This window comes from Varroa jacobsoni, unplaced genomic scaffold (assembly GCF_002532875.2).
Source record: "Varroa jacobsoni isolate VJ856 unplaced genomic scaffold, vjacob_1.0 scaffold_1353, whole genome shotgun sequence".
Taxonomy (NCBI): Eukaryota; Metazoa; Arthropoda; class Arachnida; order Mesostigmata; family Varroidae; genus Varroa; species Varroa jacobsoni.
Window position 1 is genome coordinate 67959 of NW_019214255.1, and position 12288 is coordinate 80246.

General features: G+C 37.8%; 2 protein-coding genes across 3 annotated transcripts in view; one reads left to right on the forward strand and one right to left on the reverse strand.

The window, feature by feature from the left end:
* The window catches only part of Ppn (proteoglycan-like sulfated glycoprotein papilin), a 25224-nt gene extending 20693 nt beyond the window's left edge, over positions 1–4531 (forward strand). The window contains exon 29 of the transcript XR_015314471.1: positions 4440–4531. The gene's annotated coding sequence lies outside the window, so the exon portion shown is untranslated. The remainder of the gene's footprint in view (positions 1–4439) is intronic.
* Abcd1 (ATP binding cassette subfamily D) overlaps positions 236–12288 on the reverse strand; it is a 20494-nt gene continuing 8441 nt past the window's right edge. The window contains exons 2-9 of one of the 2 annotated variants that reach the window (XM_022848462.2): positions 8417–8596; positions 7941–8063; positions 5087–5216; positions 4433–4593; positions 4139–4301; positions 2820–2974; positions 2398–2582; positions 236–1836 (exon numbers count right to left, since the gene is read on the reverse strand). In XM_022848462.2, the coding sequence (XP_022704197.1) occupies positions 1782–1836; positions 2398–2582; positions 2820–2974; positions 4139–4301; positions 4433–4593; positions 5087–5216; positions 7941–8063; positions 8417–8596 (1152 nt within the window). In that variant the 3' untranslated portion in view covers positions 236–1781. Of the gene's footprint in view, positions 1862–2397; positions 2583–2819; positions 2975–4138; positions 4302–4432; positions 4594–5086; positions 5217–7940; positions 8064–8416; positions 8597–12288 lie in introns of both variants that reach the window. The other variant, XM_022848461.2, reaches the window with a different exon arrangement.

Below are 12288 nucleotides of genomic sequence, written 5' to 3' on the forward strand. Positions count from 1 at the left end.
CATGAAAAATACTTCAACATTGCACAATGATAGAGCTGAAGCTCTGCACTCCTATATATTCTATACCCAAATATTTAAATTTAACTTATGAGATTTCATTTTCAATTTTCTGCTCGCTAGTCGGCTACAGTAACCTTATCCCCTCAATATAAATAGACCTACAAACATCTACAGACCCAAGAAAGACATGGTCGATTTGAATCTATGTCGATATTTAGAATGATGACGCACAGCGTTTTAACACCATTATAAAAATAATTTATTATTAGAAATCGCTCTCTGTATTATTCTCTATTTTTATGATACCCTCTAATACATTGCGCTGCGTCTGCGGAAGCAAAACAAACTCTTCTTGAAGGATGGCCTAAAAGTTGTTTTATGCTTTACAGAAACACGGCGTCCTTCATCTAAAGATGCTTACGAGACTCTAGAAAAAAATATTGCTTCTTTCCGTTTTTATAATTATCGTCAGGCCAAAAATTACACAGCGCCAACTATATTTTATGGTCACAATTCAGTTTGCATCAAAAACATTGCGTTCTTTTAGTTTTGTTGGGTACTAGTGTTCCTCGAATAAATATAATAGCTTAACTAAAAAACATGGATCATTGTTCTTCGATCAACTCCAAATTAAATATTTTTAATTTTCTGCACACGGATGTGAAGAAAGGTATTTCTTGAAGCAAAATCGGCAGGCACAATTTTACAACATCTTTCTATCCTTATTTTTATTCTAACAGCATATAAAGTTAATATTAACTTCGATCAAGCCTTCTTGTCAAATCTCCCTCGCGTTTCGTTCTCAATAAATTCCTACTGTGCAACTAAATAGAATGTTCGCTTAACAACACTAAACATATAAGTAATCATCTCCCTTCTTTATTATTATCTAAGCACAAGTAATTAACTGTGCTTTATTTGTATTTTTTAGCTAACTTGAGCCCCATAACATATCACATTACATAGACAGGTTTGCCTGTAGAGGGCCATAGCTATGCGTGTAAGTTTATAATACTCAAGTTTAATTAACAACAGCTTCCGCAGTTTTTTTTTCATCTCTTCTATTATCTATTTTAAATCTTATTCTCTGGTCAGCTACTTGCTAAAGGAGCAGCTTAGTTACTAATTTTAGATATGCTATTTAGTTTATAATCCTCATGTGGTGCCATTCATTGTCAGCAAAGTCTTTAATAGAGGTTAGTTTTTTAACGCATGGTACTCAAAAACAAATCTCGCATTTTGGACGAATTAACTATTTCGAACGGAACAGATACACTGATTATATGAATATGAAATTAAATTAGTCATATTAAGTAGAAATAAGTTCTCCGACATCAAAGCCTATCGCTAAGCTTTGATGTCGGAGAGGAAGTAGTTTCTGTAGTCGACCACTGCTTAAACAATTGTTTGTATTAGCCTTTGTTTCTAGGCAGCTCTTTCTAAAAACCTCAAGTCTATTACAACTTTTAGAATTAGCAGAAGTAATATGGACCTAACGTTCTACGGTAACATGGAGCACTCTGATTAGCGTCGTAAGTTTACTCAACCTACGCGCATATTCTATATATTTTTGTTTTCGGTCAACAAAAACTTATAGTTCTTTGTTAATACCAAAACATAGTCATGCTTCATTAAAATGCCCTCTTAGATTTACGGATGTTCAACCTGCTGCAGAACGACGGAGTCCTCCCCTAAAACATTACAAAGCTCTTTAAGTCGCTTTTCCATTTGAGGTACTCCCTGCAACTGGCCCTCAATGTGCACCTTTTCCTCGCGCAGGGTTAATCGTTGGTTCGAATCCAATGGCTCCAATCGCCAGCCACCCTCTCCGTCGAACTGCAATAGATGCGTATGAAATTTCCTGTAAATGATACAGTGTTTACAGTTAACACTTGCTACAAAATAGGTGGTTCTTCGATCACTTTTGTGCTTACCTTACCTTAACTTTACCCCGACCGGATGGAGCATTCGAACGGTCCTTGAAGAGATATTTTCGAAGCACTTATTTAATCTTTGCAAGTCCATCAGAAGCAAAAATCCCATTAACGAGCCATCCTGAGGCTACAATTCTGACCATATGCCGGATATACAACCAATGCATCATTATAAAGGTTTGGCATCTAATGAGTAAAACGGAAAGTGTTTAGCTTTTTGTGAAATTTTAATCCCATATAAAACGTATAATCGTATATATTTCGATTTAAAGCATTTATAATAGTTGTAAGTGCCTATTAGTAAACTACTCGTAAAACAAACAAAAATAATCTTGCTCGGTTATAAAATTTTCGTTGTAAGTCCTACAAGCTGTTGAGAATATATATGATCACACACTAAGTCAATGCCTTTGCTCATAATAACTCTCATGCTACGCTGCAATAATCACGTTTGAGGACGTACCATAGGGAAGGCCGGTGCGTAATGGTCAGCAGGGCAATGCCATGATCCTTCGCTGCCTGGTACATTTGCCCCTCAACGTCGATTGACACAGCTGAAGTGCACTCGTCCAACAGTGCAAACGCTGGCTTGTGGTAGAATAGACGGGCCATAGCCATTCGTTGCTTTTCTCCACCGGACAGAATATCCTGAATTGGCAGTAGCGTAAACGAAAGATGTTACTGACCACCTCCTAATAAATTAACTTCTTTGTTTTTGGGTTTTTGGGGGGAGCTTTCTAATAAATTTCCATAAAACTAATTAGATCAATACGAATTACAGTTTATAGTAGACAGCGCTCTACGAGTGAAGTCTTAAGCATCAAGTTAGCTGACGTTAATCAATGATAAGGCAATGAATCAAGCGAACAAGGTGTTCCTTTGTACCTTCCAGTCTCCGACGGCGTCCCAACCTCCCTCACGCGTTACAATGTAAGCAAGATTGACGATCACCAACAGTTTTTCTAGCTGTTGATCTGTAATACCCTTGGAGCGCATATCGTCAATGCGATCTGGATATGTGACCTGGTCGCGAAGGGTACCTATAGGTCAATAAAATCCAACATGAGGTTAGCCCACTAACAACCTTCTCGGAAAAACCTGGCCAAAGTGTTTTTTGAAATTTATGTGGAACGTTGTATAATATTCAGTTCCACAACGGAACTGTTACACAATGTTGTAGCTTGCTGTCTGCTACAAGTTAGCGTTAGCTATGTTATTCTAAAATGTTTTTGTTCTCTTAGTACCGTAAAAACTTACGCTGATGATATTAATCCCAAAGAAAATATTCATTTTAAATGTTTGAATGGCACATGTATCAAGTCAAAAAGCCACAGGCTTAGTTTGCAGAAGCTTCTTCTATACGAGAACGGAAAAATGAATATACATGACTAATTAGAGATGCATGACGATTTCTTCTTGCCAGTCTAATGAAATGCCCATATTGTTAACAAGTGATGTTGTTCAAAGTCATTCATCGCTAGCTCTATCTTCACCAGCACTTGTTTTGGATGGGTCGCTCCAGAATAAAATGAGATGGGTAGAGCTGTTTGTTTAAATAGCGTCTAAGACTAGAGTGGCAGCTGAACACTCGTCCCGTTATCTCAGGCCCGGTTTCCCTTTATCTATGGCAGTCTGTGCCTATTTTGCTTTTATTGGGCCTTTTTTTATGTCATTATACTGCAGCCTAAGATGGGCTTTACAACAAGATCATTAAGTAGCTCCAAGTCGAGTCCAAAATGAGGCGATTCGAGTTATGCTTGACCTTCGTTGGTCACCTTCAGTTTAAAAACCTCATTCCCAGATGCACGGAGGTCTTAGCACCCACAGTCGAATGGTCGTTTGGGAAGTTACCGATTGGCACTATGATAACTGGACCTTCAACCCTACAGATAGTACAAACCTTAGATACAATAGAACGCAAGGATTAGCCATTCGTCAAGGTAACAGCATTTGCTCAAAAGAGATTGTAGCAATGGCGAGAAGCAATCTTCCAGTGTCAAACAGAAATTCTTGCTGAATTTTGAAACTAAGATCCAATATTATTGTGATCTAAAACTGTGATTTTCTAGCTGAACCTGTAAACCAAAGATACATGAATAGGAACGATGCCGAGGGAATATTTTATGCGTGCTCCTGTATTATATTTCTAACTAAATCATTTTAATAAAGCCACGTTATATATACGTATATATGTGTACTCTTACCAAGCGGCATATATGGTCTCTGAGGAATGTAGAACATGTCTTTGACGGGAGGTCTGTGAAGCGTCCCACCATAAAGGGGCCACAGACCGCTTAGTATACGGAAGAGTGAACTCTTTCCACAGCCGTTAGGGCCGGTGATTAAAAGATGCATCTCCTTCGTCATCTGCAAGCGTAAATGAGTTCATAAAAAAAAAAAAATGTATTAAGCCATATTATCAATCGGTGCTGCATAATGTTTTGAACAAATAATTGACAAGAAGTGAATCATATATGATATGTCGCTACTGTATTCACCTTAAAGGTGAGGCTGGGCACGACGACATCACCGTTGGGTGTGACGATTGGTACGGTATCTAGGCAAACTTCATCTCGTGTTTCGCTAACGGCTCCTTGGATAAGCGGCATGCCCTCGGGACTCATCTTAACAAAGGAGGATTTTTCTGCCTTCGATTTTTCTGAAATTTTCATTAGGAAGACACTAAATGCTTAAAATTCAAAGAATACATTTTTGTCCTCACTAAGGAACAGTACTTTATGCCATTGCGGGCTAAAAGCATAAATAAAAAAGCACTTTATCTTTAAAAATTTGGTATGGATATTTAATATCGCTTGTAATGTTCAAAATGCCAAGATCAACGGCCAAGCTTTAATTTTGGCTAGATCATAAAATGAGTGCTGCTAGTGATATATATTTGCCTTCTTCGAAACGGCTGATCCTTCGTAAACAATCAAAAGCCTCACGCTCACAGACCTTCAGAGACTGTCGTTGCCCTAACCGCTATATATTTCTATATCGATCAAATCACTCTATTAGTTTTGCTAGTAAGCGTAACAATAAAATTCCGACAGGCCATCAAGAGAGCCACTCAGGAAAATATGTTCGTATCCTTCGCTTATAGCTTCAGATGAAACAAATGAAAACGAGCTGCATCGTAAGACGCTACTCACCTTCGTCAATGGCAACTTTGTCGTTGACGACATTTTGTAACACGGGTCTTTTATAGCGGCATTCAGACACGTCCTCGAACACCTCGAACATCTTCGCCACTCGGGCTGTGTACCCAGCTAGTTCCGTAATCTGTTCAACGTAAAACAGATCAACATACGTGTACGATACCGTGACAACAGTAATAACGTGACCCCGCTTAAAGAAGCTATTGATTCCATTATCATTATTTTTCCCCTTTGCTTTTTCATCTTCACATCGATAACGAAATCCGCTTAAATCTTAAATATTGCTTCTGGTTACATACACTGAATGGCCGAACAATGGAATAAAGATGCATTCTCTAGGAGGCCGCAAAATCACTCATGTTGCACAGCAATAATCTGTGTTCCTACAGGGAATCACAAAACCTTTACAAAGACGCAATCATCTCTTTTTCATGGTAAATCGACCTACGGCAAGCAAATACTACCATAATCGGCTTTGGGGATACTATTACTAGCGTCGGAAGTCCGCACAGTATACTTCGATATTCTACAGATGGAGAAAAGATTCAAAGCAATCAATGACGGTTGCTGTTCAGAGCATCGACACATCACAAGTCCGCAAATGAAGGGAATAGTTTTAAAACAAATGCTACGCAACATTCGATAACCAGCTTACGCAGGCCATCAAGATAATACGCGTACGGATACAAAAAAAGACGTACCGAAGTTGGTCATAAGCAGTTAATTATGCTACAGGCCGTATCTGACAAAAATACTAGAGAAGTGTATTTATTAAAAGACGATGTAATTGCCATTGCTACACCCGCCCCGGCATCGCATACCTATACGACACGTATTCTTACTTATTATACATATATCGTACTTTACCCAAAGAGAAGCTATCGCAATTTTCAGCAACTTACGTAAATTCTACGTTCATTTATCGAATGCAGGGTACAGCCTGGCAAAACTTTAACACCACAATATTGAAGAAGTTACCTCCCGTCAGTGATGTCAAAATATATATATATACCAAAATAATGGTACTAACGGCCCTCTTAATTATATCATTCTCGATATCTACGATAAGAATTTAGCAGGAAGGAAGTGGCACTGGGGATCGCTTGAAGAGAAAGCGCTTAGGCCATTTGTAGATGACGTTTGCCATTTTTTTCGACGATCGCCGAATCGTACACATAAGCGCGTCCTTTCCAGGTAGGGGCAAAGAAAGACGGGCGAGTCTTCGCCTTTGCAGAAGGCAAAGGTGTCGTAATGAGTTCGAAATGCCACAAAGCACGCAGCAAACAAAGAACAATTAAAACGAAAGGCAATGACAGGTTCCTATAAAAGAGAAAGCGTTTTTGAAATAGGCCAGAAACGAAAAGGCAACATTTGTAAGAGTGGCGCGGACAGATGAGCACGTAATTTATTCGTTTTTTCTGAATCGTAATTAAGTTACAGCTACGCACCAGCTTTGGTCGTTTGATACCTACTTTTTAAGTAGGGATGTACTAGCCGTGAAAACGCGCCATTAACACTTTTCGTCACCGCAGCCAGCTTTTCAGCATTACATAGTAATTTTACTACTCACAGCTAAACTGTCGATGATCCAAGCTAAGAGTCGTTTAGTGTAAAAGTACCGCATCCGAATTGGAAAGGTACTACTTAACCCGGACCAAAGAAAACACTGGGACGTCATATCTTCGAAAATTGATCGCTTCACGTTACAACTTTCGTGTTTGTAACGAAGTGGTTTGTAACGAAGTTTGTTGTGGAGGTAAATTTAAAATCAATGCCTCCCTAGAATCGCTCTGACGCCATCGAATAACCTACCATTTCAATTTTTGTTAACGTTAAGAGTAACATAGGATTATTTTAATTTTATTTATACAACTACCCGCAAAAAGCATTGCTTTGCTAGTTTTTTATTATATCTTTTGGCCGAGTTGTAACTGCATTTTCGTACGATGATCCACCTGGGTAATCGTTGAAGTATAGGTAAACTAGCACATCAACATAAGTTATATGTCATATAACCGCACAAAACATACTGGGATTATAGATAGAAACAAGCCAACAAAAAGGAAACAAGAAAGCTGCTAACTTCTAGTACTCAAGCGAACTACTCATATTTAAGTAAAAATGCCCTCCTCTACTTTTTCCTTGTCTACTGATTCAACTGACGTCTATTGTACAAACGCACTGCGGGTATACTTCATCGGGCATAAACTCTGTTCTATATTCTGATTACGACCATGATGGAATACATAAGCTGGTTAGAGGACTACAAATGTTTTGAATTTTACGTTCGGTACTGAGTAGTGCTCCAGACGGGCGGCTCCCAGCGCGAAACGAAGTATGTGTGCACCCGATTCTGACTTCAGATTACTTCACGTATTTTTTTATTTTAGTAGGCAAATGCGTTAACGTAAAAATACCTCGGGGATAGCTCTTGTTATGAGTGTGTAAATTACCGTAAAGTTAAAACCTGCCATAAGTTCCCAAGTTTCCTAGAAAGTCAATTTTATTCTTTGGCTATAAGTTATCAGTAAGTAAGTACATTTCTTCTTACCTCAATCTTCATAACCCTTATAGCTTTTATACGTCGTACGGTCATACTTGCATATATATATATATATAATATATATATATATATATACAAGCAACGTGTCGCCTCATTTAGGAAATCTAAATCTAGCTGTCTCATATTGAGAAATCTATTATGAGCGTTGAGTAACGAAAATACAAAGCCCACTTATTCTTTTTAAAAATATGGTAGGATAATTTCTATTTGTGTCCATTTATATAAACGTCTTTTTTCTCGCTGCAAAGTCAGAGTAATTCTACATTTCAACATCTTTATGCATACCTCCTTGTAGGAAGACATGAGTCGCTCGGTAGCGTCTCCACCAGCAATTAGCATATTTTTCGTCGTCGTGATGAACTGTGTCCTCGTTGAAATGCCGTCAGCATCGTTCACAACTTTTGTTCCCTATCGTGAAGAAGTATAGTAGTTTAAGCGTACTTTCGTAAACTGCGCTGGCTGGCTCTCAGTGTGAGCTTAGAGAAACGTATTCATGTAAACTTTTTTTCTTACCTTAAATTGTTTACAGGATAACAGACACACAATTAATATGCCCTTTTTTAGATTAGCAAAAGAGGTATATTCGGCATAATAATAACAATGTACATTAAGTTGTGCGTGTATGTGCAATATTTGAGTCAGTTTTAACTCATGCTGGTATACTATGCTCTAGAGATGTGGAAATAAAATTTTAGCTTTTGAAAAAAAGATATATCATATGATTGTACGATATGATCTAAAACAAACACTTCTCTATAAACCTTTTCAAGCGGGGTGATGCCGGTCATAATAGGGAGAGCCACCATGACCATACCGGTGGCTGACCAAAGATATTTCATCAGGAACTGCTCAAGCATGATATACCATAACCGTTGGTTCATAATAGAGGACATTTGACGCACAAGACTGCGATAAGAGCGCTCCAGCAAAGACAGCTCCACCTAGAAGAGATTTATATAGGGGTAGACAAAATCATCGACAGGTCAACAAAAGAACACTAATATTGATTTTGGCTTGAAATCAGCTCGAACGCATTCAGAGTATGTATACATTTAAAAAGCATCAGTTACATTTGTTCATACAAACCTTAACAACGTAGTTTAATAGGCAACTTTTGTGCTATCTCAATTAAAAGTATATCACACTGAGCCATTCGTTCGAGCGTCGTTTTTTTTTTACCTTATCGATAAAAAGATGATACCAATAAAATGAGCACTTACCATGTGGCAGTGATGTAAGTAATTTTAAATGACATTTGACAGATCATTTCTGAATATTGGTACACCTTTGACTATTAATAATACAAATATGGACGCTTACAAAAAGTCAAAATGACACTTTTTCATATTAAAAAACATTTTTTTTTTGTCATTGGTACGGTTTCCGTTCTTAGGACACTATTTCTATCTGCTACTGTTACCAACTTTAAGGAGTTTTCACACGTCGCGTGGTATCATCATGATTTAACTAACGCTTTTTTCAGTTCATAGCTTCATGGCATAGTGGCATTGTATCATAATTTTTCTCTGATAACGAAATCTACAGTTTGATAATAAAGAAGCATTTCATTTAAAAATTACATTTTCTTTCATTTCTAGGCACAAACCTACTTATATTGATTGCGTATATATCTAACAACAGGAGCTCTAATAGAAGCAAAAGGTATTGGTTTTTAGCATAGTCCACGATGCCATCGCCACAACCATTGACAACCTCTCCCGCTCCCACCAATGTAACAATGATAAGAAGGAGATAAAGGTTGCTCCACCATTTTTTCAAAAGCCAGTCGCTTGCTGCGCTCGCATCCGACGCTTCGGTGGGATGACAGATTCGGACGAAAAAAGAAAAGCTCACCATCACAGAGGTCGGCTGATGCGAGAAGTTCCAGAAATGCAAATGCGTAGCGTCTGATCGGCGCTTCGTGGCATTGTAATGCGCAAACCTCTTCCTACAGCCGTTTCTCGTTTACAGAATATATCAGGGATCCTCTATTGATCTGTTCCTAATTACTGCAGCGTTTGGTAAGGAAACAAGACAGGTGTCAGCAGTCAGTCAGCATTAAGTTACGATGCTTATTGAGCTAGCTCTTTTCATATATCCATTTTGCTTATACCACCCAAGAAAGACTCTCGACATCTCCTTTTCTGTCTACATCTACAGAATGATAAAAGGCTTTTATCTTCAATTTGATGATTCATACCTAGATCGACTTAGCATAACTTATAACAACTTATAACATACAACAAACTAAGTAAAAATAATAGACTTCGACAGAGAAGTAAAATAAGATGGACTGTGGTAGGTATGTGCCATCGTTTCTTTTTTATGGCTTGCTGCAAGTCAACATACTGCAACGAAAGAGACGTTAACGAGAGATACAACTTTTCAAGCCGAGAGACCTTTGTTTACGAGAGTATTTCATTGTTCATACAAAGCACTTCGGGTTGGTACCGAGAACTTTTCTCACATAGGTGTATCCGATGAAATCGATTGGTAGCTAAATCTATAGGGTCAAATGAATCTAATGATGACACGAACGAGTTCAGCTATTGTTATATCCATAGCGTATAATTCATGCAATTATAGCATATAACTACCGCAAATAAATTGTTTTAGGATAGTGATTTACAAATCTGCAGCAAAATTTATAGTTGTTAGAAACTTGCCAGAAAATGGTCGAAAGTTCGCATATCGGAACTGACACGGTTCGTCTAGTAACTTTGCTAGGGAAAATAGTGTTAGAGTAAAGGGTCATTATGACGAAAACAACGGCTCAGGAAGGAAGATACCGTCAATACAATTGGAATATATGTATATAGATATAGCGACCGCGTTTGTGTTGCTTTGCAAAGTGATATATAAAGTTGAAATACAGAATCTCAAAAGCTATACGTGTGTCTACGGCGTTTATGGGAGTAATAAAGAAAGTCAGGAATATCAAATCTTCCTACAAGATACGGATACATTATTTTTATTTCCTTAATGTTATCTTAATGCTATTTGAAAAAGAGAAGTAGATATTCCAGTTCAATATAAGTTCATTTATCTGTCGTCCGATACGCGTGAAGTATATATACAGAAAAATTATTTATATCCGGATAACTGTCCGCCAGAAAACATTTGACATACAGATAATTCAAATGTATACGCACCACTTATCGTCCAAAAAATTCAAAAGGGTCATTTAACACGCCGACGGCACATACAGATATTGTCGCATTCTGTTAGCATTAACTTACTGCAATTTTTTATTTTCAAAAGTTATCTCAAAATTCGTTCGTCTATTAAAATAGGTTTCATTAAGTGGATCAACTACTTTTGCACGGCTTTCTGGGATACTCTGTACAACGAGACGTAATTCAGGCATATAAATATGTACAGAAATTAGATACTCGTGCTGCCAAAAAGGATCCGTTGTTTGAAAGTAACCGTCAGCCGAATCAGAAGCCAGAAGCAATAATGCCTTATTCTTTTTATGACAAGTTATGCAGATCTTAGGCGTTATTCAGGTATTTTTTTAAGACTTAATGAAATCAACTTGAAAAAGACTAAGTGTATACTCCCGATCCTTAGAAAAATTGTGTATCTTGAGGCTGTTACATTAAAAAAAAACGTATTTCCGTAGTTACTAAATGGCTGACTTTGATGAACAAAAGGGGCTTCGTACTGACCTGTAAACAGCTGCGTCACAAATGCAGTAAAAATCTAGATGAACTATTTGCGATTACGGTTTCGATAGTATTCTTGCATTTCCACCATCAGCCACGTCGCCTTTATAATGTTATAGTTATGTACGTACAGCGTTTATTGAAGTAACAAGGAAAGACAGGAGTATCAAAGCTTCTTGAACATTTCGTTCCTATATATGCAAAGTACACTCATCATCACGGCGTATAAGATGCAGATAGATTCTTTTATAAGTCTTTATAAAGAAGTCTTTATAAAAGACTTGACATATTCGTTAAGCTTCGGTAACGTTACTTGAAAAATTTTGTGTAATATGCAGTAAATACAGTGGGAATTAGCTTGAAGTTTTGCCTCTTTGAACAATAACGTTTTCCTGTTGTTGTCCCCCCCCCCCTCGATTTCAGCTCAAGGAAGCAACGACATCTTCGTTTCAGTGAAACAAATTAAGCGTCTGTTTTTAAAACAAGGCCTCAGATTATATATATGCCTTCTAAGCCTCCTCATTATACCTAAGCATACATTTGGAAATACTCTAAAAGTCGACATGTTAAACACTACAAATGCCACTCGACAAAAGCTACGCATAATGGGGGCCAAGCTAGAATTAGAGGATACTTTCTATTTAGGCTAACACATTTTAACGCGTTAAAGAGGGGACAGTTATTAAGATTGGCCAGCTAATCAGAGCCACCATTGTCGGATGTCACTGGTTTCGGCGTGGCTTCTCCCATCATCACTGAATCAACATGGCGTTCGGTATAACGTTTTCTGTCAAGCGTTTTTTTTTCTAGATGTGTCAGCCAATATACCTGGAACTCTATCAAACAATTCATAACTCTATTTTTCATTTAGCAAGTATAAACGACAGCTAGGGTCAACAACGCATCGCATTGCCTACCCAACACAGACGACAAAGCCAGCTTTACTTAAAGTAAAATAATTAAAT